This window comes from Myodes glareolus, chromosome 5, assembly GCF_982192425.1.
Source record: "Myodes glareolus chromosome 5, mMyoGla1.1, whole genome shotgun sequence".
Taxonomy (NCBI): Eukaryota; Metazoa; Chordata; class Mammalia; order Rodentia; family Cricetidae; genus Myodes; species Myodes glareolus.
The window spans coordinates 88,839,589-88,866,615 of NC_142030.1; the positions used below are offsets into that span (position 1 = coordinate 88,839,589).

Here is a 27,027-nt window from a genome sequence, read left to right on the forward strand (position 1 = left end):
TGCGTGCTGATGGCAGTGGCACCGGTGCTAATTGTTTGACATAAGTTCTGGCTTCTCCCTTGTAACTAATGACCATAAGATTATTGGAGATGTGAGTATATTGTTTTTAACTTTTGCCTGTTAACTTTGATATGTGCTGTTATAAATACAGTTTTCTGTTTATTTCATTCCTTCTACATGTACTAATTAGAATTATCTTTTAAGGAAGAATTGGTACCCATTTACTTTCCCATTTTTATCTGTATAAGCTTGTGGAGATTTATTTCACTTGGGGGCTATGTTCCAATACGATCATTATTTATTTGTGCAGGTTGTTCTAACTTTGGCTGTTGGAAACTCCTTCTGGTTGACTCTTTTTTGGGGATTGCTTTTCTTCTTTTTTATTATTATTAATAATTTATAAAAATTTCCACTTCCTCCCCTCCTCCCAATATCCTCCCACTCCCCCCACTCCCTCTTCTCCTCCCTCTCCAGTCCTAAGAGCAGTCAGGGTTTCCTGCCCTGTGGGAAGTTCAAGTTCCTCCCCCCTCCCTCCAGGTCTAGGAAGGTGAGCATCCAATCAGACTATCCCCAAAAGTCAGTACATGCAGACGAAAACAGCCCCAGTGCCATTATCAATGGCTTCTCAGTCAGCCCCCATGTCAGCCACATTCAGAGAATCCGGTTTGATCACATGCTCGTTCAGTCCCAGTCCAGCTGCCCTTGGTGAGCTCTCATTAGATCAGTTCCCTTGTATCAGTGGGTGATTGCCCCCCTCGCGGTCCTGGCTTCCTTGCTCATGTTCTCCCTCCTTCTGCTCCTCATTTGGGCCTTGAGGGCTCAGTCCAGTGCTCCAATGTGGGTCTCCGTCTCTATCTCCATCTATCGTCGGATGAAGGTACCCTCTGATCCTGACTTCCTTGCTCATGTTCTCCCTCCTTCTGTTGGGGGTTGCTTTTTGTAGGGGGTGTTGGTTTGGGTTTTTTGAGACAGGATTCCTCAGTATAACAACCCTGGCTGTTCTAGAACTTACTTCATAGACCAGACTGACCTCATACTCAGAGATCTGCCTGCCTCTACCTCCCAAGCACCGGGATTAAAGGTGTGCGCCACCACCGTCTGGCCAGGTTGACTCTTCTTAAAGCATTGTTAGAATTCTTTATGTGTAGATTCTGGGCGTGGGAGGTGAGCATGGAGATCAGAGTACAACGTGAGAGAGTAAGTCTCTTCTGCTGCCAGGTGGATTTTAGGACCAAAGTCAGGCTGTCAAACTTGGCAGCAATACCTGTCCCTGGCTGGCTCTTACAGCCTTTCAATGTGACTGCGTTTGTTTTTTTTTTTTTTTTTAACAATACAAATGTTTTATTTAATAGTTGCAGGTCATCATGGGCCAAGTGGTGGATACTCAGGACCTAGCAGCGAGGTCAACGCAACCTCCGAGCCTCCCTTTCTGACTCCAATAGGGTGAGCACGTCTCCCTCTGGAACAGGACCTTTGACATTTCGGATGATGGGGCGACTGGTGTCATCCATAAATTCCACATGTACCTACGTGCACTGTCCCTGCGAACAGGTCCTGCCCAGCACTTTGGTTACCCTAGCAAGCTTGATGGGCTACACGTGACTCGTGTCCATGATGGCGGCGAGCAGGCGGGGAGGCTGTTCTGGTTTTTGAGAAAGGGTTTTTTAACAAAATCTCAATCATTTGATTTTACCAATAAAGACTTAGGGTGAAAACCTTCCTCCTCTGCCATTGCCATTGTCCCCAAAGCCTCTCCTCTCTCCTGTCCCAACCAAACCAGTCCCCTCAAATATCAATGTCCCTCTCTTCTGCTGCCTCTGTGTCTCTCTATCCATCCTTCTGATTCCTTCTTACGCTCTATGTTTTTTTCCTTAATAATCTTATGTTCATTTCCTGTCAACTTGCTTGCTCTGTTGCTTGCTCTGCCTCTTGGCCTATGGTTGACTTTATTTAACCCTGTTTACAGTATTGTATTACAATACAAGCAGAAAGTTTTGGGATTAAAGGCCTGTGCTAGTATTGAGCCACATCACAACTAGAAACAGATTTTTCCAGTAAATAATGCAATCTCAGGATTCACAGTGTGATCAGATATCCTGCAACAAGACAGGGTTTCTCTGTGTAGCCCTAGCTGTCCTGAGATTTGCTCTATAGCAGGCTGGTCTCAAACTCAGAGATCTACCTGCCTCTGCCTCCTGAGTGCTGGTATTAAAGACAATACACCACCATACCTGGTTTAACATAATTTTTTCCCCAGTAATGGACCTTGAATTTAAGACTTCACACATAACTAGATAAGAACTCACCTAGCTGTATTCTCAGCTGGCTCAGCCATTCTGCAATTTCTGTGAAGAGACACGGTGACCAAGGCAATTCTTTAAAAAAAAAAATGTTTAATTGGAGACCTGCTCACAGTTTCAGAGGTTTAGTTCATTATCATCATGGTGGGGAGCATGGTGGCATTGTGTTGGAGAAGTAACTGAGAGTTCTACATCCTGATCCAACAGAAAGGGACACACTGAACTTGGCATGAGATTTTGAAATCTCAAAGCACAAACCAGCAACACACGACACACCCAATCCTTCTAATTCTTTCAAGGCATCCAAATATATGAGCCTATGGAGGGGCCTTTTTATTCAAACCGCCTCACCAGCCCTCAGTTTTTCCATTCTTTTGGTTTTTAGCTTTCTTACTTTCACAACCACAAGATGCTCCAGGACAGTGGTTCTCAACCATCCTAATGCCGTGGACCTTTAATACAGTTTCTCATGTTGTGGTGACCCCCCAACTATAAAATTATTTCATTGCTATTTCATATCTGTCTTGTTACTGTTACGCATCATAATGTAACTGTGTTTTCTGATGTTCTTAGGTGACCCCTGTGAAAAGGTCACTCAACCTTTAGAGGAATCGTGACCCACAGGTTGAGAGCACTGCTCTAGGATCATTTTGTATATTCCCTGACCCAACCCCTAGAATCAGTCTCTAATTTGAAAAGCACCAGTGCCTTTCATTGGGGGAATAAATAACAGGATGCAAAGTCTAGGTGCCTGTTGTTGTATGTAGTCCGGAGAATTAGGGTGGCCATGCTCTGTTTCAGATGCGTGAGCTCAGCAGGCATGCAGCAAGCAGAGTGAGAGAACCAATAACAGGGAGCAGATGGACAGCCAATCACCGTCAGATCGAGCACTTAGAAATCCACCAGCCACGGCTGGAGTAGTGGAGTCAGAAAGCAATGGTAACACTAAATGCGAGCTTACAAACACCCAGCAGGAGCTGTCTGGGGAGGTCAGGAGTCAGCTGGAATTCCTGACCTAGCTGCTTTTCCTGGATAAGTTTCCCCACCCTTCCTTGGGAATTTTTATCAGATGGATAAACAATAGTATTTTTTGTTGGAATAGCTTACCTTTAGGCTGTTTAAGGGCTTGGTGATTTTAGTACCCTTAGCTGCTGGCAGTTTTTCCTTCTCCCGTTTACTTAGTTAGGGATAGGGCGGGGCAGCAGCCGCCTGACCCAGAACAGGGGATGTTTGGAGGACATTTTAAACACGTTTGGATTGGAGGTGGAGGGGCCGAGTCTCCTGAGCCAGCTTCTTGGTAAGCTTTACCGATATCATACTACACAGCTGCTCTCTTGCCACTGGGATGTCCCTGCTACTGGGGCCTTTCACTGCATTAGGTTAGGAAAAAAGACCCCAGCATGTAAGATGTGAATCACAGCCATCCAGAGGCAGATGCATCTCTGAGCACAGCCTGCTGGTCTACGTGGAGAAGTCTAGGTCAGCCAGGGCTGCATTAGTGAGACCTTGTCTCAAAGGAGGAGGGAGGGGGCTTGGTAAATCATCTGCCTTGCACGTGAGTCTCTAGGTTCCATCTCAAGTGCCGGGGGAAATTTTATCTTTAGATAGATGATGGAGATAACTGACTTCCTAACTATTGTTTTACTTTTCCTGGGGAGACACAGTGAGTGCACTGTGGACTGACCAAAGAAATTTACCCACAGCTCCACAGGAGTGTCCCCTCCCTAACTTGGTTACTACTTCCTTTCTTTTTTATTTTATTTATTTATTATTGGTTTTTCAAGGCAGGTTTTCTCTGTGTAGCAGAGCTCTGTCTGTCTGTCTTGGAACTCACTCTGTAGACCAGGCTGGCCTCGAACTCACAGAGATCCACCTGCCTCGACCTTCCTAGTGCTGGGATCAAAGGGGTGCACCACCACCACCACCACCTGGCTACTATTTTATAACCTTGTGAACCCTGTCACTTTGAACTGTGGCACCTGCACCACCTGGAACCATGATCGGGCAAGGGTCTGGGGATTAAAAAACACACAGAGACATTGAAATAAGAATGCCAATTTTATTGTGTTCCAAGGCATCTTGTATAGGGCTTTCCTTGACTAATCGCCACGTCCTAGCTCTTGGGATTTTTCAGATGCAAGCCCACCAAAAACCACTCCCCTGCCATCAGGAACTCCTGAGGGTCTCGTGCTCAGAGCAGCTGCAAGCATGGGAAAATAAGTTGTTTACTTCGGCAGGCAAGGGGCCATAGAAAATTCAGGGTCTAAGGGTCTGCGGGTCTGCAGCCCCTAACACTGAGTTTCCTAAGTTGTATGACCTTCTCTCTTCCTCTATGACCAAAAGTTTCCATCTCTAGGGAATGACTACACATCCCTTCCTCTGTGGCTTCTACAAGGAGCTGGCACAGAGGAAAAAATGTAGTGATGTAGTTCGGTCAATAAACTGGCACATACAAAGAAAGTGCAAGTGACATCTAATGAGCTCTAAGCTTACAGTGCAGGGATGAGAGCATAGCTCAGTCAACCTTGAATACATAAGATCTTGGATTTGATCCAACGTGGATAAATACATATTATCAAAGAGTGGTGTAATCCCAGAACTCCTCAGGCTGATGCAGTATTGCCAATCTGAGAACACCTTGGGCTACATAGTAGTATTTCTTTTTTTTTAAAAAATGTACATATTATTTCAATAGCTAGTGAGACCTAACTAGCCAAGCTTTAATGAACTCGTTTTAAAAAAAATAGAAACTTTAGGGGCTGGACAGATAGCTCAGAGGTTAAGATCACTGACTGCTCTTCCAGAGGACCTGAGTTTAATTCCCAAAACCACAAGGTGGGTGGCTCACAACCATCTGTAATGAGATCTGGTGCCCTCTTCTGGCCTGCAGATGTCCATGCAGACAGAACTGTACACATAATAAATACATCTTTTAGTAACAAGTCTAGCCTTAATGAACTCATTTAGAAATAGAAACTTGGGCTGGAGAGATGGCTTTGTGGTTAAAAGCACTGCTTGCTCTTCCAAAGGTCCTGAGTTCAACTCCCAGCAACCACATGGTGGCTCACAACCATCTGCAACTGGCCTGCAGGCATACATGCAGGCAGAACATTGTATACACAATCAATAAATAAATTATTAAAAAAATTGAAATAGAAACTTTAGGAACTGGAGATATGAACTCAGTGGTTAAGAGCACTGGCTGCACTTTCAGAGGGCCAGGGTTCAATTCCCAGCAGCTCACAACTGTCTGTAACAACTGTAACTCCAGTTCAGGGGTTCTGACACCAATGCACATAGAGTTAAATACACACACACACACACACACACACACACACACACACACACACACACACACACACACACAGAGTAGTGTAGGGAGCGGTTTAGAGCACTTGGTAAGGATCTGGTTTGGTTCCCAGCACCCAAATGGCGATTTACAAGGCCTGTAACTCCAGTTTCAGGGGATCCGGCTCCCTCTTCTGGCCTCTGCAGGTACTAGGCACACATACACGCCGGCAAAACACCCAAACACATAAAAACTTAAAAATAGTAACAAGTAAGCCATTAAGTAGGTAGGAACATACAGATAGAACAGAACAACAGAAAAGATCCTGCTCCTGGCACAAAACTCTAAATGTGTATGTCAAATCACTGAGGAATGGGGTGGCTGTTTATTAGGCGACAGAGAAACAGCATTACAACTCCTGTATTACACGCAATTTGTCCAAGATGTCACGCATCGTCTAATAACTGGCCCAGTGGAGAGTGAGATTTCAGACACAGACCCTTCCAGTCCAAATTCTCTCCCCTCATCCTGCTGACTGCTCAGAGGATGGGGAATCCACAAGAGGAACCTGGGCGAAGGGCGACCTCGGTCACCGGGTGGCTTAGGAACCCGTGTGAACGAGGGGACACGCGCTGCTAGGGAGGGGGACAGCCAGTGTGGCCCAGATTTGCTAGGGGCGGTGGCCGCCGCAATCCTCGGGGGGCGGGGCCCACAGTGGCGCGTCGCCTCGAGGCGGAGCCTGCCGGGGCCCGCGGAGCCGCTCGTCTTCCCGGCGGGTGAGCAACTAACCGCTCAGGAGCCATGGAGAGCAGTGGGCCCGGTGGCCGCGGCGGCGTGGCCCGGCGGCCGCTGCACTCGGCGCAGGCGGTGGACGTGGCCTCGGCCTCCAGCTTCCGCGCCTTCGAGATCCTGCACCTGCACCTGGACTTGCGGGCCGAGTTCGGGCCTCCGGGCCCGGGCCCGGGCAGCCGCGGCTTGAACGGCACGGCCGTGCTGGAGCTGCGCTGCTTGCTGCCCGAGGGCGCCTCGGAGCTGCGGCTGGACTCACACAGCTGCCTGCAGGTGACGGCGGCGACGCTGCGGCGGGGGCAGCCCGGAGACCAGCAGCCGCTCCCGGAGCCCGTGCCGTTCCACACGCAGCCCTTCTCGCACTATGGCCAGGCCCTGTGCGTGGCCTTCCCGCAGCCCTGTCGCGCCGGCGAGCGCTTCCAGCTGGAGCTCACCTACCGCGTCGGTGAGGGACCCGGGGTGAGTGCGCGCCGTGCGCCAGGGCCACAGGCCTTTCCCAGCCTTCCTGAACAGCCTGTGGCCCCTGAGCCGCCCGGAGCCCTCGAGCAGGACACCTGGCCCTGCTTCTGCAGCTTCCGCAGGGGATCCCCAGGCGCCGACTCTGCTTCCTCCCCAGTTCCGGCTCTGAATTCTGCTCCCGGGTCCCCACTCTGGGCTCGGACCTCTCCATCTGGTGCTGTGTTCCTCCTGGTGCTCCTTCCTGCCTCCCTGATGTGTGGATTTGTCTTAGATTGCCTCTGTCACACACGTACTAAACCACTTCTCCGCTATCCTGTGTATCTTCTCTGTATGAGGAACTTCATACACAAAGTTTATGTTTGTTTTTTATATATAATTATCCTTAATGGAGCCTGGACAGTGTTGGTTAGTTAGCTAGATGCTGACACGGTCCTTTTTTATCCTACCATTATGGTTGCACAGGTTAAAACAGCCCTGAAGCCTAGACCATTAATTTTGCTTCCTCCTTTGAAATCCTGCTTTGGAGCCGGGTGGTGGTGGCGCAACGCCTTTAATCCCAGCACTCGGGAGGCAGAGGCAGGCAGATCTCTGTGAGTTCGTAGTCTAGGCTTTATAGTAATTTGGTCTTCTCTGTTGGTCAGTTAAGTCTTAAGGTTTTCAGAGTAAGACAAATATTGGAAGTTAAGGGTACCGTACGCAGCGGATGTTTATGAGAGTGACAGCCTTAGGCTGGATTACAAGGTTCACCAAAGCTTCCTGCGACTATTGGAATTTGCTTATCAGTTGCTCTTAGAGCTGTCCCAAAGAGCAGTTCCGCTTCCTCCTTCTAAGGCTGAAGGAATTAATGAGTCTTGCAATAGAACTTGTTAGGGAAACTGAAAGTCAAAATCATAGGGTACAACCTAGCCCCAAAGGCAAAGGAAAGTCTTCTTGGTGCCTGGAGGGAAGTTTGGCATCAGGAGATATCTTCGGTTCCTCTGCTATATCCTTTTTTTTAAGATTTAATACACACCACACACACACACACACACACACACACACACACACACACACACACGGCAGAAGAGGGCACCAGATCTCATTTCAGATGGTTGTGAGCCACCATGTGGTTGTTGGGTACTGAACATTGAACTCAGGACCTCTGTACTCTAAACCTCTGAGCCATCTCTCCAGCCCTCCGTCTTTGGTTCCTCTGCTATATCTTAATTCCTAATTTTCAGTGGGAGCTAGAAATTAAACAGGGTGGGAAAATTGAACCCTTGCTAAATTTGCCCTCTCTAAAGGTGGCACCTAAAGCTAAACAGCCATCATGGCTGAGGCTGCTCTTTGCTTTACAAAGGATTGCCCTTTGGACTGTGAAGGTCTTCGCTAAGGCATGAGTGCACTTGCCTGTCCTTTGCAACCATCCTGATGAGAGTTCTTAGCCAAGCACTGCAGCGCCTCCTCCCAGAATCCACTTGGTTTGTAGTGTCCATACTCTCAGGCTTCTCCATTGCATCATTCTGTTTTCTGATACCAGCCAGGCGGGATGGCACATGCCAGGAGTCCCAGTACTCCGGAAGCTACCGCAGGAGGATTGCAAGTTCAAAATAGCAACAAAAGGCAGAGTAGCAGAGTAACTGAGCAGATAGCACACAGGCCCTGCAGTTTCCACGCCCCCATTAGCTCAGTTGAGTCAGTACCCATGCGCACTAGCTGACGCTGCTACCATGGCGACACAAGCTTTACAGGGGATCTAGGGATTTTTTTTTTTTTTTTGGTACCTACTTCTTTTTCTGCTTCCTGATCTCAGCCAAAGCAGCACATTGTAGCTAGCTGCACATCTTTTTGTTGTTGTTGGGGGTGGGAGTTGACCATTTTGAGACAGTGTAGTGTTCTGGTCTCAAACTCAGAGATCCACCTGCCTCTGTGTCCTGAGTGCTGGAATTAAAGGTGCGTCACTATGCTTGGCTAGCTGCGCATCTTTGGGCTTCTCTGTGACAGTGTCTCAGACTTTTCCTTTTTTGTTTGTTTGGTTTTTGTTGTTGTTGGTGGTGGTTTTTTAAAATAACCTCAACGATTTGGAGGGGTGCTGTTCAGATGTATTATAGGATGCCCTAAAAAAAATGTCCTTCTATTGGAATTTTTTAGACATTTTTCCCTGTGAGTAGATGAGAACTGTGCACTGTAGAGGGGAAATTCAGAGGTCACGTGTCACTTTGGTCACACTATATTGAGTCTGTATTCATGTGCCTTCTGACTGTGTTGACCTCAGTCACCTACATTGGTATGTCACCTCCAGCCTTCCACAGTGCACTGTATTTATTGGAAGACTAATTAGATTTTTTACACTTGGACAAAGACAGGCAAAGAAAAACCCAATATCCAATGTGTCTTCTGCACCTTTAAAATGTCGCAGATCCTTATTTTCAAAGCCTTTCTCCCGCCTGCTCAGACCTGCCTCCTACCAGCCTATCCAGAGCCTACGCAATTTCCAGAACCTGCATCCAGGCCTGCCTCCCCACCCACCTGCTGGAGAAGGGCTTCTCTTCCCTTTCAACATCTGACTCTCGCTTGTCCTTAAAGGTCGAATCAGACTTTACTTCACCTGTGAAACCTCCCTGGAATAGTGTAACCCATTCAATCTCAGATGGGGACACACACATGAACAGTTTTATCTGTGTTGTGTATAATTTCCTTTTGCTAAGGTCAAAAGTTAGGTTTGTCTCTTTTCATGGCAAAGCCTCAGCTTTCCTAACTAAGAGATAGCCACATCAGTTATAAGCTTAGGTACTCAAAAAGGAGATCTGGAGTAACCAAGAAAACTCAGTTGTGCCTTGGAAACTGTCTCCTGATGGTCAGAATGCCAGTCTGTGATTGAATATCCTTGCACTGCCGATGGGTTGTTCTGCTGTATCAGATGCTAAGGTACCTGGATGTCTTACCATGCCTGTACTAAGGAAAGTTTGCATCCCACTTCTGGGCTTTTCTAAAGGGTCACTGGAAGATTTCTTAAACGGGAGAGCCAGTCTACCCAGATATAGGAGCGAATAGGAGTTGCCTTACTACACGATGAACTGACTGCCTCAGAAGTATTTGTAGAAAGAAACCTGGGCATGGCGTGTGCTGCATGAAGACCCTGTCAGAACAAAAACAAATGAGCAGCAACAAAAAACAACCCCTGACTCCTAGCTGGTTCTGTTCTTCTGTCAGAACTGCAAAATACTGGTTAGATGGGAAACTCATACAAGGAAAAGGGACACAGAGGACGCAATCCAGTGAGAAGCTCTGGTGGGATTCCTGAGATGCCATGGGGTACCCTGGGCAATGCAGTGTCCGCCCTGTGATGTGTGCATGAGACCATGGCATATTCCAGGGTAGATTAAATACATGATAGGAAAGGACATTCTCATCAGGGACAGACTGGCTGGCAGGAAGATCTTAAGGATTACCTGAAAATGTCTTGAGTTCAGCCTGCTCCTTTCTCTATTCGTGATCTGTCTGTTCTGAAACGCCCCTCTGTTCTCTTAGGTTTGCTGGTTGGCTCCTGAGCAGACGGCAGGAAAGAAGAAACCTTTTGTGTACACCCAGGGTCAGGCGGTGTTAAACCGAGCCTTTTTCCCTTGCTTTGACACTCCTGCAGTGAAATGCACGTATTCGGCTCTTGTCGAGGTAAGGTGACTTTGCTTAGTGTGTCTGCCCTTGGGCTTGTGAATGAGAGACTCAACGGTTCAGAGCACTTTCTGCTCCTCCAGAGGACTCTAGTTTGGTCCTTGGCACCAACATCCAGTGACTTACAACTAACTGTATGATTCTATTTCCAGGGGATCCAGTACCTCTGGCCTCCATGGTGCCATTTATATGCAGGTGCCCACAGGCACACACACATACCTACATATAATTAAAACATAATAAAATAGAGGATAGAGAAATGGCTCAGTGGTTAAGAGCATTGGGTGTTTCCTCTAGAGAACCCAGGTTCATTTCCCAGCATCCACATGGTAGCTCACAACTGTCTGTAGCTCCAGTTTCAAGGAGTCCATAGCACCAGGCATACACATGATGCACATATATATGCATGCAGGCAAAACACCCATACACTAAAATAGAACAAATCTAAAAACAAACAAACAAACAAAAAAACAACAACCAACCAAAGGCTGAGGCACTGACTGCTCTTCCAAGAGGTCCTGAGTTCAATTCCCTATAACCACATGGTTACTCACAACCATCTGGAATGAGATCTGGTGTCCTCTTCTGGCCTGTAGGCATACATGCATACAGAATACTGTGTGCATAATAAATAAATAAATCTTTAAAAAAAATAAGCAATGTAAAAAAATAAATATTTTGGTTTTTAATGTTAAAAAAAGGCCAGACATGGTAACACATGCCTGTAATCCCAGCCTTTGGGAGGCAAAGGCATAAGAATCATGAGTTCATGCCAGGTGGTGATGGTGCACACCATTGATCCAAGCACTTGTAGGGAAAAGGCAAGCGGATCTCTTGTGAGCTCAAGACTAGCCTGGTCTACGTAGTGAGTTCCAGCACAGCCAGGACTACACAGAAAAACCCTGTCTCAAAAAGGAAAGAAAAGTCATGAGTTCATGTCAGCCTTGACCACCTAGTCAGACCCTGTCTCAAAGAAAGATCGAGACAGAGAATATAATTTTAAACCCATCAGGGTCCCATTTTGGTTGATAAATTATTACATTGATCTAGTGTATCTGAAATCCAGAATCTGGAAAATTCTTCCCTGTATAGCTTTCCATCTGCAGACTTTGTTGAGACAGCATCTTACCATGTACCCCTGTCTGGCCTGGGGCTCACTGTGTAGACCCGGTTGGCTCAGATCCTCAGAGAACCTCTGGCTCCTGAGCGCTGGTATTAAAACCATGTTCTACCACACCTGGTTCATTGACAGAAATTCTACACTGTCCAAATGCCATCAGTGTAAGTTTTTCGCAGCTTTCCTGTTCTCCAGGATGAACTTGGAGATGTTACCATCACTATTCAGTTTCTGATCCTTCTGTTCTTCAAGTCAGTCCAAAGGATATCTTTTTGACCAGGCGGTGGTGATGCATGTCTTTGATCCCAGCACTCAGGAGGCAGAGGCAGGCGGATCTCTGTGAGTTCGAGGCCAGCCTGATCTACAAGAGCTAGTTCCAGGACAGGTTCCAAAGCTACAGAGAAACTCTTGTTTCATAAAAAACAAAACAACAACAACAAAAAGATACCTTTTTGCCAGGCATGGTAGTACATATATGTAATTCAAGCACTCAGAATGTGTGTCAGAGGAGGACACAACACAACATGGGACACCATCAAAAGTTCCAGGGCTTTGTAGCAAAAATTTGCCCTGAAAAGGACAAAGCAGTAGACAAAGACTTTCCAAGTGAGGCTTCCTACACCTTCTCTGTCGCCAGGTCCCAGATGGCTTCACAGCTGTGATGAGTGCAAGCACTTGGGAAAAGAGAGATTCAAATAAGTTCTTCTTCCGGATGTGCCAGCCCATCCCCTCCTACTTGATAGCTCTGGCCATCGGAGATCTGGCTTCAGCTGAGGTTGGACCCAGGTAAGAAACACACCTGACAGGCCACCTTGGATTTGACCCCACAGGCAGGGGCGACTCTGGCGCAGTGGTCCTGCTAATGTGGCCCTTGGGGCAGTGCCGAATCCTGTGTCTGTTGTCTTCAGGTTCTAAGGAGGCTGGTAGAGGTTCTTGGTTTTCTCCCTTCTTCCTCCCCACCCCTCTGTTCCCCTCCCTCCATGTCTAAGCCTGTTGTCTGCCCTGAGACCACCAGTCCTGCTAGTGTAGCAGCAGCTGCAGGAACTGCAGCTGAGGAGCATGGATGCAGGCAGCTGTTCGGCCAAGTGGTGCTGGTGCCCAGGTGGTAGTTCCAGAAGACTGATTTTGACTAGTAACTTAAGTGCTAAGTGCCCTTCTAGCCACTGTAGTAGATCCCTGTGTCAAAGCCCATTTTTCTCTAGCACTGATTTCTAGAAGTAAACAACTTTGATCTCTCTCTCTCTGTTTTTCAAATCCTGGAACTTGCTTTGTAGATCAGGCTGACCTCAAACTCACAGAGATCCGTCTGCCTCTGCCTCCTGAGTGATGGAATTAAAGGCATGTGCCACTACCCAGCTTTTGTACAGTTTCTTGAGACAAGAACTTCAGCCATGAGCTGGGTATAGTGGCACAAACCTGTAATCTCAGTGATGCTGAGACAGAAAGTCTCAAGTTCAAAGCCAGCCAGGACCATATAGAATACGATAGCCTGTCTAAAACGTAGAGAATAGCCGGGCCGTGGTGGTGCACACCTTTAATCCCAGCACTCAGGAGGCAGAGGCAGGCGGATCTCTGTGAGTTCGATACCAGCCTGGTCTCGATACAAAACCTAGTTCCAGGACAGGCTCCAAAGTTGCAGAGAAACCCTCTCAACCTCCCCCCCCCAAAAAAAAACTAGAGAAAAGTTTTTTTCTGATTTTCATATCGTCTGCCTCTGCAGCTTAATCCTACTGTGAAAGGGTCAAAGGTAGGACTGCAAAGCACAGGCCCCTTTCTTGGCTTTCTTGTTGTTCCTTAGCTCTGAAGATCGTGGTGTCTTCCCAAAGATTCATTATGAGCCTCACGTTTTACAGCAAGGCTCTGCAGAACTAGTGGTATCATGAATTACATCAGCTCCTAGCTGTCAGGTAGAATAATACGCAGGATATTTGAATACACACATTCAAAACAGTGCTAATCCTGATTGTTGTTTTGGTGTGCTGGAAGTCAAACCCAGGACCTTAAGCATGGTAGAGACAGGTACTCTACCCTGGAGCTAACCCCAGTACAATAATGGCAGCCTCAAAAGACAAAGTATGTGGTTTGAGAATGTGTTTGCCCTAACAAATGTTCTGTTTACCAAAATATGAAGAAGGAAGTTGTGAGTTTGAGGCCATCCAGAGCTACACAATGAGACCCTATCTTTAAAAAAAAAAAAAGAGGAACTGGGTGTGCCTTTAATCCTAGCACTCCCGGAGGCACAGGTAGGAGGGTCTCTGAATCTCAAGGCCAGCCTGGTCCACTAAGCTAATTCCTAATTCCAGGACAACCAGAGCTACACAGAGAGACCCTGTCTCAAAAAAGAAACAAACAAAACAAAAAGGCATATGAGTGACTTATAATGGCAACGAGAATATGACAACCTCTAAGCATATCATATAATAATGATTCTTTTGAACCCTTTGTAATAAATTGACCCAAAAGCATATCAAACAAGGTAACATGATCCATTCAACTAGTGATGACAATGGTTTGGGGATGTAGCTCAGCTAATAAAATGCTTGCCTTGCCTGCGTGAAGCCCTGAGTTTGATCCCCAACACTGCACAAGCCAGGTGTGGTGGCACAGCCCTGTAATCACAGCACTTTTGGGGTGGAAGCAAGAGGATCCAAAGTTCAAGGTCCTCCTCAGCCACAGTGAGTTGGAGGCAGCCGGGGCTACATGAAACCCTGTCTCAAAAAGACGAACAAAAAGAAGTAAATTAGTGTTGATGACATCTTCCTTCTCCTGTCAGGTGGACAGCCCTTGTTCTCATCCTAGGGTCCTGTGTTGTATATCAGACATGAGGGTTTTGTCACCGCATTCCTCCTGTCCCAGGCTGGACCCCAAGGGCCCCTTTGTGTATTATCCCTCCTAGTCGTTACCCTGACTCAGTGGGGTTGATGATATTTGTATCCGCTTGTGGATAGTCAAACTGAGGCTATGACTAAAGACTTATGCAAGGTTGAGGCACAGGCCTTGGCTTCAGGAATACTGAAGTTGTATGTAAATGGTCTTGGCCTAAGCCCTGGCTATCTCAGCCTTGACTTTGTTGAACTGACTTCTTACTGGTGCTGGTGTTTCTCCCTCTTCTCCTGTTTTCCTGCCTTTATTCTTTGGTTGGTTGCTTGAGACAGGGTCTTCCTGCATAGCCCAGCCTGGCCTCTAACTCTCAATCCTCCTGTCTTAGCCTCCCAAATGCTGGGATTACAAGGGCCAGTAAACTAGCTCGTTGGGTAAAGGTGCTTACCACCAAGCCTGATAATCTGAGTTCAACCCTTGGGACCTACCCAGGAGAACTAGAGAACTCCCTGACCCACATTGTGCTGAGCACACATGTGCATGGCACATGCATATCATATACTCACATAAATACACATAATAAAAGTTTAAACGCTAGTAGTATAGATATATACCACCTTGCTCGCTATGTCTTATTTTTTATGAAAAATTTGAATTATAGAAAATTGAAGGGACCATATGTTGAACATTGTAAACACACCTGTTTTTCCATACTAGTTTTATTTATTTTATACATGGGCTTGTTTTTGTTTATCCTAGACTTTTTTTTTTTTTTTTTGGAGACAGGGTTTCTCTGTGTAACAACCTTAGCTGTCCTGGAACTTTCTCTGTAGACCAAGCTGACCTCAAACTCACAGAGATCTGCCTGCCTGCCTCTGCCTCCCAAAGGCATGCACCACCACTGCCTGGCAACATCTACATTTGTGTGTGTGTGTGTGTGCGTGTGTGTGTGTGTGTGCGTGTGTGTGTACATGTGTGCACACATATGCTTGCATGAGCACAGTAATGCACGTGTGAAGATCAGAGGATAACTTGCCAGAGTCACTTTTCTCTTTCCACTGTGTGGGTCTCAGAACTCAGAGCATCAGGCTTGACAGCAGGTGCTTTTAACCCCTGAGCCGTCTCTCTGGCCTTGTTCTAGACCTTTTAAAGGTCAGTAAATCATAGTGCCCTCTGAGGAGTGAAGCCCATTCTAGCTTTACTATGAAGTAAAGGCACAATACCATTTGGCACCTAGAAGAACTGGCAACTTTTCCATTAGTATTGATAGGTTTCTCTCAGAAGACAGTTTTTTTTTAGATTTATTTATTTATTTAATATGTATTGGTGTTTTGCCTGTATATACTCTATGTTAAAGTATCAGATCCCCTGGAAATGGAGCTACAGACAGTTGTGAGCTGCCATGTGGGTATTGGGAATTGAACCCAGGACCTCTGGAAGTGCTGTTACTCCCTGAGCCATCTCTCCAGCCCCTTAGAAGACAAATTTTAATTCCAGGTATTCCATTATCAGATTTTTTTTTTTTTTTTTTTGATGATGAGATGGTCTCACTGTGTAGCACTGGCTGGCTTCCCTGGAACTCTCCATATAGACCATATTGGCCTGGAACTCACAGAGGTCCACCTCCCTCTGTCTCCCAAGTGCTGGGATTGAAGGGGTGCATCACCACCACACCCAGCTATTATCAGAATTCTTTCATCTATCCTATAAATAGGAAGAAGGAAGTGTGTCACATTAGGAAGGCCTCTTATAGTTTGTGTTTTTTAGTTGCTACTGTTTTAATTTGTTTTGAAATAGGGTCTCTATAGCTCTAGCTGTCTTGGAACTCTCAGCAATCCTCCTGCCTCAGCCTCTTCAGTGCTGGGATTTTGGACCTGAGTCATATGTTCTGTTTTATTTCATCTTCACTCCTGCAGCACTGAGTTCAGTGTGGAAGCCATGGATTCCATGTCTTGTTGTCTGGAGGAACTGATTGGCACCTCCTCAAGGCGAGCTTAGATTCTCATACCCAGTTGTGATGAGCAGCCTTTGGGGCTGAGCGAAGAGTGGTCTTGCCTCTCCCGGCTGAGTGACTGGCTACATGGCCACAATGCATTGGCTCGGATATGGGACCAAGGATGGTGTTCTACAGGTGGTTCATGTAGTGGCAGCAGCATTTTCTAAGCATTCTTCTGCCTCTCTTTGCTTAGGAGCCGCGTGTGGGCAGAGCCCTGCCTAATTGAAGCTGCCAAGGAAGAGTACAATGGGGTGATAGAAGAATTTCTGGCAACGGGAGAGAAGCTTTTTGGACCCTATGTCTGGGGAAGGTGTGGTATCATCTAAATGATGTGTCTTGTGAAACTGAGTTTCCACCTTCCTGGGGCTGCTTCCCTTCCTTCTGTCTCCTAGAACAAAGCTTCCCTGTCCCAGAACCCTGGACGGGAGGAAGCGAAGAAGAAGGGATGAACCAGGCTCTGAGTGGCTGCTAACAGGATCTTGGAGGAATGGTTTTTGAAGTACTGCCAAGCTAGAGGTGGGGAGAATGGAGAAGCCTAGGGCCTTTGTGAGCATAGCTTTCCTCTTTGTGGGGGGTTACTTCAACATCTTCGAGCTGCAGGCTTGAAGATGCAGGCAGGTCTTCATGACCCCAAGTTGGCCTCCAGTGAGGTAAGTATGATGGCAGTGAGGGCATGCTCACTGAGGAGGAGAGGGAAGCAGGGCTTGGCTGCCTTTAAGAGAACACCACAAATACAGGGGAGCTTCCTGAGGAAGGACCCAGAGATCCAGGGGAGCTTCCTCGGGAAGGGCTTCATTTTCAGCCCTGGACCTGAGTTATTCTGTCACTTTAGTGGCTGCAGCCCTGGCTCTGAAGAAGGAAGGGATGTGAGGTCTGTTCTGAGGAGTCAGGGCCTCCTGTAACTTCCGGCTTCTTGGCAGGTACGATTTGCTCTTCATGCCACCATCCTTTCCATTTGGAGGAATGGAGAATCCTTGTCTGACTTTTGTCACCCCCTGCCTACTGGCAGGGGACCGCTCCTTGGCCGATGTCATCATCCATGAGATCTCCCACAGCTGGTTTGGGAACCTGGTCACCAATGCCAACTGGGGGGAGTTCTGGCTCAACGAAGGCTTCACCATGTATGCCCAGAGGAGGATCTCTACCATCCTGTTCGGTAAGGCGCTCTCCTTCTAAAGCACTTGGCCCCATTCTTAGTGTCATCTGCTCCGGTGGTTTCACGGTGTAGGTGGGCATTGAAGGGAGGAGGAACTTAGGCACAGTCTCAGGTGAAGGACCTTCAGGGGCTAAACCTACTTGGAACTCTTTTGTTTTTTAATTAGTTAATTTAATGTATATGAGTGATCATATGGTATATATGTATATAATATTTATATATTTAATGTATATGAGTGATCATATGGCACGTGAGTACACCTTATGCCAGAAGAGGGCACCAGAGCTGAGCCCTCTTCAGTCCCAGCACTTGGGAAGCAGAGGTAGGAGAATCTTTGTGAGCTCAAGGCCAGCCTGGTCTACAAGAGCTAATTCAAGGACAACTAGGCTGTTACACACAGAAATTCTGTCTTAAAAAACTTAAAAAAAAAAAAAAGCCAGGCAGTGGTGGCGCACAGCCTTAATCCCAGCACTCGGGAGGCAGAGGCAGGCTGATCTCTGAGTTTGAGGCCAGCCTGGTCTACAAGAGCTAGTTCCAAAAGCTACAGAGAAACTCTGTCTCGACAAAACCAAAAAAAAAAAACTTGGCTGCTGTCTATTATATGTTGTAAGTAGTGGAACAATTATTATTATTTTAAAACAAGATGTTTGGCAAATGTAGAAAATATAGATTTGTAGTTTCAGCATTCAATATAATCAAAAATATAGTCTATTTACTTTCTTTCTTTCTGGTTTTTCGAGACAGGGTTTCTCTGTGTAACAGCCCTAGCCGTCCTGGAACTAACTCTTGTAGACCAGGCTGGCCTTGAACTCACTGAGATCCGCCTGCCTCTGCTTTGCAAGTGCTGGGATTAAAGGTGTGCGCCACCACTGCCCAGCTTTGTTTTCTTTCTTTTCTTTTTTTCTTTACTTATGTTTTAGAAATTGTATGTAGGGCTGTGTCTGCTCATGGGTCAGTGTGCTCCAGAACAGTGCCCTTGGAGGTCAGAGGTATCTGCAGTAGACTCAGTTTTGAGCTGCCTGACATGGGTGCTGGGAGCCAAACTTAAGTCCTCTAAAAGACCGGAAATCATCTCTCAACCCTTTTCATTTTTGTCTTGTTTTTATTGGTTTTTGTTATTTGAGACAGTTCTCACAGGGCTGGCCTGGAACTCACTGTGTAGACCAGGCTGACCTTGAACTCACAGAGACCACCTCTCTACCTGCCTTTGCCTCCTGAGTGCTGAGATGAGAGGTCTGAGCCAAGACACCCAGTGCTCTGGGACATTTCTGAGTCAGTTCTTGGGCTGAGGATACAGTTCGTTTGTTTAGCTGGGAAAGGGCTCGCCAGGCATGCACAAAGCCCTGGGTTCAGTCTCCAGAATTGGGGGCAGAGATCGCAGGCAAGGTCTTGCTGTGTAAGGCTCTTCTGATCTGGAACTCACTATGTAGAAGAGGGCAGACTCAGCTCTCCTACCTCGACCTCCCAACTGCTGGGACACAGCCATGTGCCGTTATGCCCAGGTCCGTTTCCATATGTAAGTATGAAAGATTGAACATCTATGGGTCTTGTTTGTTTCTAGTTTCTATTTTGCATCCTTGACTGGCCTGCAACTCACGTAGAACAGAGATCCACCTGCATCCGCCTTCTGAGGGCTGGAATTAAAGGCATATGCTATATTATTCCTGGCTCACACCTATGGCTTTAAACCATAATAATATTTTTTTAAATAATTCATACTGGGCGTGGTGGTGCATACCTTTCAACCCAGCACTTGGGAGGCAGAGGCAGAGGCAGGCAGATCTCTGTGAGTCTGAGTCGAGCCTGGTCCACAAAGCAAGTTCCAGGACAACCAGAGCTGTTACACAGAGAAATTCTGTCTCATAATAAAACAAAAATGTTTTTAATTCTCAAAGAAATAAAATAACCAAAATAAAAATAAAATAAAATCATTAAAGAAAAAAATTTAGAACATTAGTTAAATTAGGTTTTAGGCTTGTAATATAGCCCATTTGGTAGAGTGATTGCCTAGCATGCACAAGGCCTTGGGTTTGGTTCTCCTCACTGAGAGCAGGGGACTAGATATTAATCAAGTTTAATAGCTCAGTGACTGGGTGCTTGCCTAACGGGAGTCTCTAGGTTCCGTTCCAGGCATAAAACTAGGCATGACTGTACATTCCTGTAATCTCTAGAAGGTTCAGAAGTCCAAGGCTAGTGAGGCCAGTCTGGGCTACACAAGACTCTGTCTCAAAAGAAAAGAACAAAGAAGTATTTTGACAACCATTTTTTTTTTAAAGATTTATTTATTATGTGTACAGTATTCTCAGTATTCTGTCTGCATGTCTGCCTGCAGGTCAGAAGAGGGCACCAGATCTCATTATAGATGGTTGTGAGCCACCATGTGGTTGCTCTTAGCCTCTGAGCCTTCTCTCCAGGTCTGGGAGATGTTTACATATACACATGTCAGTGCACACCTGATGATCTCAGCAAGGATGGCTTTGTTAGGAACGCTTCCGGGTTCTTTGTGTAACAACAGCACTGGTCGTCCTGGAACTCCATTTTGTAGATCAGTCTGACCTCAAACTTACAGAGATCCACCTGACTCTGCCTCCCAAGTGCTAGAAGAAAAGGCACAAAGACTTTTAGTATGTTTTATCTTTTGCTTCCCAAAAGGTTTGAACAGAGTTGTACTCTTATTCAAAGTACAAAGAGCAAGATTTGTTTGTGAATGTCTTTTTCAGCCACTAAGAATCCTGTGACAGGGCTGGAGAGATGGCTGCTCTTCTAGAGCTCCTGAGTTCTATTCCCAGCACCCACATGGCAACTCACAGCTGTCTGATGCTCTCCTCCGGTGTGCAGACGGGCATGCAAGCGAAGTAGCCATATACTCTTTTCAAAAAGAAAGAGATAAACAAAAACAATCTGGATGTGGTGTCAGATCTCTGACCTCAAGGCCAGAGGGGACTACAGGGTGAGTTTAGCTCACCAGAGCTAAAGTACTAGAAAATAAAAGCACAACTTTTATTTTCCCATTATGCAGAAGAAAAACAACTGAGGCTTGGGGAGGCTCAGAGTCAGAACATGTAGTAAGTGGCAGAGCTGAAGCGTGTGTGCACACGTGTGCATGTACCCAGTGTTTATGTGGCGAAGGACAGCTCTCTGGAGTTACTTCTCTATCATATGAATCTCGGTGATTGGTTGTAGGTAACAGGCCCCTTTACCCATTGAGCCAAGTTACTCCTGTACCACACACAGACAGAGTTTCTCTGTGTAGCCCTGGCTGTCCTGGAACTCACCCTGTAGACCAGGCAGGCTCCAGACTCAGAGATCCACCTACGTCTGCCTCCTAAGTGCTGGGGTTAAAGGTGTGCGCCTCCACCCCACAGTCCACTTCTTTTCTCACCGTGTAACCCTGGACGTCCTGGAACTCACTCTATAGACCAGGCTGGCCTCAAACTCGCAGAGAGCTACCTGCCTCTGTCTCCCTGGAACTGGGTGAGAAAAGGCCTATGCCACCACACCCAGCTTAGATTCTTAAAGTTTCTTTTGTGAGACAGAATCATCAGAGAAAAATATTTTAAGTTTCATAGAAGCCAAGTTGTTACCTACAAATAAAAATAAACCAAACCAGGCAGTAGTGGCGCACACCTTTAATCCCAGCACTCGGGAGGCAGAGCAAGCAGATCTCCATGAGTTCGAGGCCAGCCTGGTCTACAAGAGCTAGTTCCAGGACAGGCTCCAAAACTACAGAGAAACCCTGTCTCCAAAAGTAAACAAACAAAAAAATACATTCCTGTTGGCAAAGACCCTTATCCTTATGGGTCAGGTTAGCCAAATCTCTATAGCCCAAAGAATCCGAGAGCTAGGGGCTAAGTCACTTTGGTCTGTGTCACCCTGGAACATAACGCCTTGCGCCTCAGACCCCAAGGGGCCAGCACAGTACCTCTGTCAGGAAAATGTGGACATGGCGAACTTGGGGTCTGTGGTTTGTTTTTTGTCCAGGAGCTGCTTACACGTGCCTGGAGGCCGCAACAGGGCGCGCGCTGCTCCGGCAGCACATGGACGTCTCCGGGGAGGAGAACCCGCTCAACAAGCTGCGGGTGAAGATCGAACCAGGTCCAGAAGGCTCCTCTGTCTCCCCCCTCCAGTAAATTACGCTCGGAGCCCCAAGTTAGTCTGAGCCACGTGTCGGAATGCTTTCTTTGAGAAGTGGGCCACAGGAGTGCCCTGGCCGGCCCAACCCTTTCAAGCCACTAAGTTTTTAGTGGCGGTTATTGCTTGCGCAGGCGCCCTCCCGCTCCTTTTCTCACCGTCTCCTGACTGAGGCTTCTGAAGAGTGCTAGCCTCATCTTCCAGAGGACACGCCCAGAACTGGGCAATCCCGTGACTAGCCCGGGGTTGTGCACCCGTCAGCTCAGAACTTCCTGCTTCCTAGCCTTTTCCTTTAGTCCCATGTGTGACTAACCTAAAACCCTCTTGTACAGCCGGAGCTCGTGGTCTTTGGTGCTGCTGGCTTTAAAGCTAACTCCTTGTACCCGGGTAATTAGCTTTAGTCCAGGACAGTTGTAAAAACCATGTGTGGGAGGTTAACTGTGTAGGTAGTGACCACAGGACTTGAAAAGTCTCAGCGTGTCCAGCCCTACGAGTTAGCTGAAGGTCCTGCCTAAGGGAATGTGCTAGCCCCTTTGAACCACTGGACTCCCTGGCCTTTTCTTAGATCCCTAGTTACTGGCCCTGTGCTCTTACCTTTGAAGTGCTATGGGAGGTCAGCGGCACCCAGAAACCTTGGCTGGACCCGGGGAGGGTGCCGTGTGGGCAGCTCCGACAGTTAGCTTGTAATCTGAAGCCGGAGGAACACAATAAAGATGGGCGCTTACGGTCTGTCTGCTCTCTCCTCTGCCAGGCGTTGACCCCGATGACACCTACAACGAGACCCCCTACGAGAAAGGTTACTGCTTTGTCTCATACCTGGCCCACCTGGTGGGCGATCAGGATCAGTTTGACAAGTTTCTCAAGGTACAGTCAGCTCTCCATTTGGGGAGAAGGACAAGGAGCAGATAAAGCGGCTGGGCTGAGTGCAAGGGTAGGGGCAGGGGGCACAAGACGTAAGGGGTCAGAGAGGGCCCAAGAGATGGGGGGGTGGTGCTCTGCTTCCCAGGATGGCCGGAGAAGGCTCCAACCACTTCCCTCCTTACAGGCCTATGTGGAAGAGTTTAAATTCCAAAGTATCTTGGCTGAGGATTTTCTGGAATTCTACCTGGAGTACTTCCCCCAGCTGAAGGAGAAGAGAGTGGACGCCATTCCAGGTAAGCAGGGAAACGGGACGGCTGGCTTCCGAGAAGTAGCAGAGAAGGAGCAAGGTGAGATGGAAAAGTATCAAGTCATAGGTTCCTGTTGGAGCAGCGTTTGGAGAGCCAGCTCAGGACCCCAGGCTGCGTTCCATAGAATGACTCCAGGGGGCTGGGGTGGAGTTCCACGGTAGTGCACAGGCCTAGTGTGTCCAAGGCCCTGGGCTCAATCTCCAGAAAGAATGGGTTGGCTGGGACTCTGACTTCCTGGGTTGACAGTGTGGCTCGGTTGGTAGAGCACGTGCTTGTCCTGTATGACGACCTGGGTTTGACCCTCAGCTCCGAAACACAAAAGCAAATGAAAAACCTGTTCTTAAGTTGAACTTAAGCCCAAGGCAGCCAATAGGCGTAACTTGAAGTCCTGGCTTCCATGGTGAGTTCAAGTCAAAGCATAAAAAAATTAAAACCTCTGGGCATGACTATGACCCCAGCTCTTAGGAGCTGGGGGGCAGAGGATCACCCTTGGCTACAGTGAGTTCAAGGCCAGTGTGAGTCTCAGGAGCAAAGAGAAACAGAGATGGACTGACCTCTTGGCCTTTCCCCTAAGATTGCTGTAACCTCTGCTGCCTGGATCAGAAGCAGGACAGCAAGAGGGGCCGTCACCTCTGCCCTGAGCTCATGGCGAGAGCTCTTTAAGCCCTGTGAGCAAAGAGAAATCCTGGCAACTGCTCTGACGTCAGCAAGGGAGGCACTGCTTCCGCAAAGAACAGAGAGGATGTCCCCGCTGTGACCCAGACAGGCCATTAGACACACCCCTTGTCAGGATGGGAACTCTGAATCACTCTGGTTGGTTTGGTGAAGTCAGTTTCAGCCTTGGTCGCACCGCGCAGTTGGTTGGAGGCCCAAATTTCAAGGTCATGAGACTGTAACGAACGATAGTTAATAATTACTTGAGTGCTTACTATGCACCAGGCAGTACACTAAGCTTTTAATGTGTATTTGCTCATTTAATCTTCACAACTGTCAACTAAGGTGGGGCCTAGCACCTCCATTTTACAAACAATTGAGGCGCCAAGAAGTAAAATAACATGCTCTGTGGCCTCCCAGACAGTTATGGCAGAGCTAGGACAGGCAGCCAGGCATGGGGCCCCGGCGCTTTTGCACAGTGCTGCGGTGATGGAGACACATGAACTTGACTGCAGCTAGGAGCCTTCTATCACCTGGTGACAGGATGTTAATTTTAAAGTAAAAACCAGTTTCACGGTAGAAGCAGGCATAGCTCAGCCCACTGTGGCAGCCTCCAGATGCCATCCTAGCTAGGAGCCTGCTGGAGCAAGCAGCACCAAGTATGGGATGATTTGGAATGGGGAGAGTACCAGCCCAGGGAATTGCTCGGGCGTGATGACTCGTGGGAGAGTCCTGATCGTGTCTTCTTTTCTTTCACCTGGAAGGTTTTGAGTTTGATCGATGGCTGAACACTCCTGGCTGGCCCCCCTACCTCCCCGACCTCTCCCCTGGGGACTCACTCATGAAACCGGCTGAAGAGCTGGCGGAGCTGTGGGTGACCTCAGAGCTAGACATGCAAGCCATTGAAGCTGTGTCCATCTCTACCTGGAAGACCTACCAGCTCGTCTACTTCCTAGATAAGATCCTGCAGAAGTCCCCTCTCCCACCCGGTAAAGACCGTGGGTTACCTCCTTGACCATGCTGAATCCAGGCTTCTTGGGTGCAAAACTTCATGTCAGAGGCCAGAGCGATGCAGAAGCGATCATGCCTCTTAGACTCTGGTGTAGAAGGGAGACTGGTTCCTCACGGGAGTATGTCATCGGAATGGTACAGGTTACATACACAAGTGCCGCTGGGGTCAAATTAGTAAAGCCTGGCATTCATGAAGTCCCAGGTTCTGCAGGGCGCTCCGTAAGCTGTTTCTGTTAGACCATTTAATCCTCATGATTACTCTGTGATGGAGATGCTGTGAGATTAATCCCCAGGTAATAGAAACTACATCAGAAAAGAGTACCGCTGACCCACGCAACTGATAAATGGTTGGGCTAGGATTTGAGCCTAGTCATCCAAACTCTTTTTTATTTAATTAATTTTATTTAATTATCTTAAAGATTTATTTTTAGTTAAGAGTATTTGTATATATCTGCCCCATGTGTGTGAGTACGCACAAAGGCTAGAAGGGGGTGTTAGATCCCCGAGAACTGTGGTTACCGGTGGTTGTGAACCTTCTGGTGTGGATGCTGGTAACTGAACGTGGCTCCCTGGGAAAGCAACAGACACTCATAACCACTAAACCATCTCTCCAGCCCCATCACCTTACCCACCGGTGCTTTGTTGTTGCTCAGTCAGAGATAACAGTCCTCGGGTCCCCGTGAGAGTCGCCGTTTAGCGCACTGGGGTTTTCATCCTCAGAATAACTGACTGAACATGCCCAGGTTTCAAAGCTGGAGCCAAATTTATTACAATAATGGTAGGAGAGATCGTGGGGGGAAGAGCAGAAAGTCTAGAGTAAAATTAAGGGGCATCTTATGGGAGAGCCTTAGAAATTAAGGACTAGAGCATCCCCATGCCAGATACATAATCAGAACGAACGATGGTAAAGGTAAGGGAACCTCCTTGATGTTCTGGCCGGTGCTTTTTGAGAGCACTAGGTTAGATACTTAGTGACAAAGAGCCTTCTGGGAGCTGGGCGGTGGTGGTGTACACCCTCAGGAGACTCGGCTGGCTATTATTAACAACCCATTGCTTTCTCTTTTCTAGGGAATGTGAAAAAACTTGGAGAGACATACCCAAAGATTTCAAATGCCCGGAACGCTGAGTTACGGCTAAGATGGGGCCAAATCATCCTTAAAAATGACCACCAAGAAGAGTTCTGGAAAGTGAAGGAATTCCTGCAGAGCCAGGTGGGTGATTGCATCTCTGGTCTCCTCACAGACTGTGGATCTCTGTTATCATACCTGAGGTCTTCCTGAGGGTGTATGAGAACCCAGTTGGTCTGCACTTCAGAGGAAGTGGGGTCTGGCCTCTGAAGGGCCCTCCTAATCACTCTGGTGTTGGTGTGATTCCTTGAGGCTTTGTCCTGGGGGAAGAGAGGTTTGCAGGCCTGGGGAGCTTTGTGGAGATGAGCTGGTGAAGCCAAAGGGAATGAAGCTGGTTAGAGCTAACCCAAAACTGGGCAAAGGGCAATGCAAAGGGACAAATTAGGTAGTGAAGGATGAGGGCCCTGCTCTCTGGAGTAGTTCTGGGACTTGGTTCAAACACCAGTGGATCCCCGTGAGAGACGCCCTTTAGGACACTGAGCATCCTCTGACTCCAGAACAAGGAGGGACTTCCTCTGTAGGGCAGGCTGGGTGAAGGGGGCACTGCAAGTCCATGGAAGGTTCTTTGAGCACTCTGGCCGGGTCTCAGGAGCTTGCCATGCAGCTGCCATACAGTTATGTGAACTTGACTCGTGGGGGTTTGGCTTCATTGTAGACGGACCTTACATGCTCTGGTTTTTGATAAAGAACTGCCTCCAGCTTTCCAAAAGTTTGCAGTCCCTCTGTGTCAACCCATTTCGTGTGTTTGTGCTTGTAGGTGGTTCCTTGTTACCATGAGTTGGGGTTCATTTCTCCCCCTAGGATCATTCTCTACCCCCTAGAATATACCAAAATCAGTGTTTCTGGTAGAGAAGCGCTTCGTTCCAGCCCTGGCCCCACGCTGAGGGTAGGCGTCTGTGCTTCTTACAGGGCAAGCAGAAGTACACCCTCCCGCTGTATCATGCTATGATGGGTGGCAGCGAGACGGCCCGGACCCTGGCCAAGGACACCTTTGCAGCCACTGCTTCCCAGCTCCACAGCAACGTGGTCAACTACATCCGGCAGATCCTGGTGCCCAAGGGCAGTTAGAGGCTCCTGTCAGTGGTCTCCACCTCTTTGGCTTCACGTGTTTCCTGAAGAATTGTTCCTTCCCAAATTCAAGTTCTCAAGCCAGTGTCTTGAAGCTTCTGTTGTCTGAGATCGCCTGTCTGTCCTCTGGGCTCACGTGCCTCTGCCTCTGGGGTCTCTGCCTTGGCGGGAACTTCTTTCTGGTCCAGAGTCCTGAGAGTAGAAGGCCCTCCATGCTCCCTATAGTCCAGGCTGCAGAGAGTAAATTTTCATTCTTTTCAAATAAACGTTTTTAAGCAAAAAGTAGATAA

At 47.7% G+C, this 27,027-nt stretch overlaps 1 protein-coding gene and 1 pseudogene across 1 annotated transcript; one reads left to right on the forward strand and one right to left on the reverse strand.

Annotated features, from left to right (window-relative positions):
* Positions 1–1,403: 1,403 nt before the first annotated feature.
* Positions 1,404–1,613, reverse strand: LOC125398317 (small ribosomal subunit protein eS28 pseudogene; annotated as a pseudogene).
* A 4,739-nt stretch (positions 1,614–6,352) lies between these two features.
* Positions 6,353–27,027, forward strand: Rnpep (arginyl aminopeptidase). The gene is made up of 11 exons (XM_048431139.3): positions 6,353–6,837; positions 10,348–10,488; positions 12,243–12,391; positions 16,615–16,731; positions 17,342–17,577; positions 21,559–21,672; positions 22,460–22,572; positions 22,754–22,862; positions 24,296–24,520; positions 25,611–25,753; positions 26,579–27,027. The coding sequence occupies exons 1-11, from the start codon at positions 6,391–6,393 to the stop codon at positions 26,735–26,737; spliced, it is 1,953 nt and encodes a 650-aa protein (XP_048287096.3). The 5' UTR covers positions 6,353–6,390; the 3' UTR covers positions 26,738–27,027.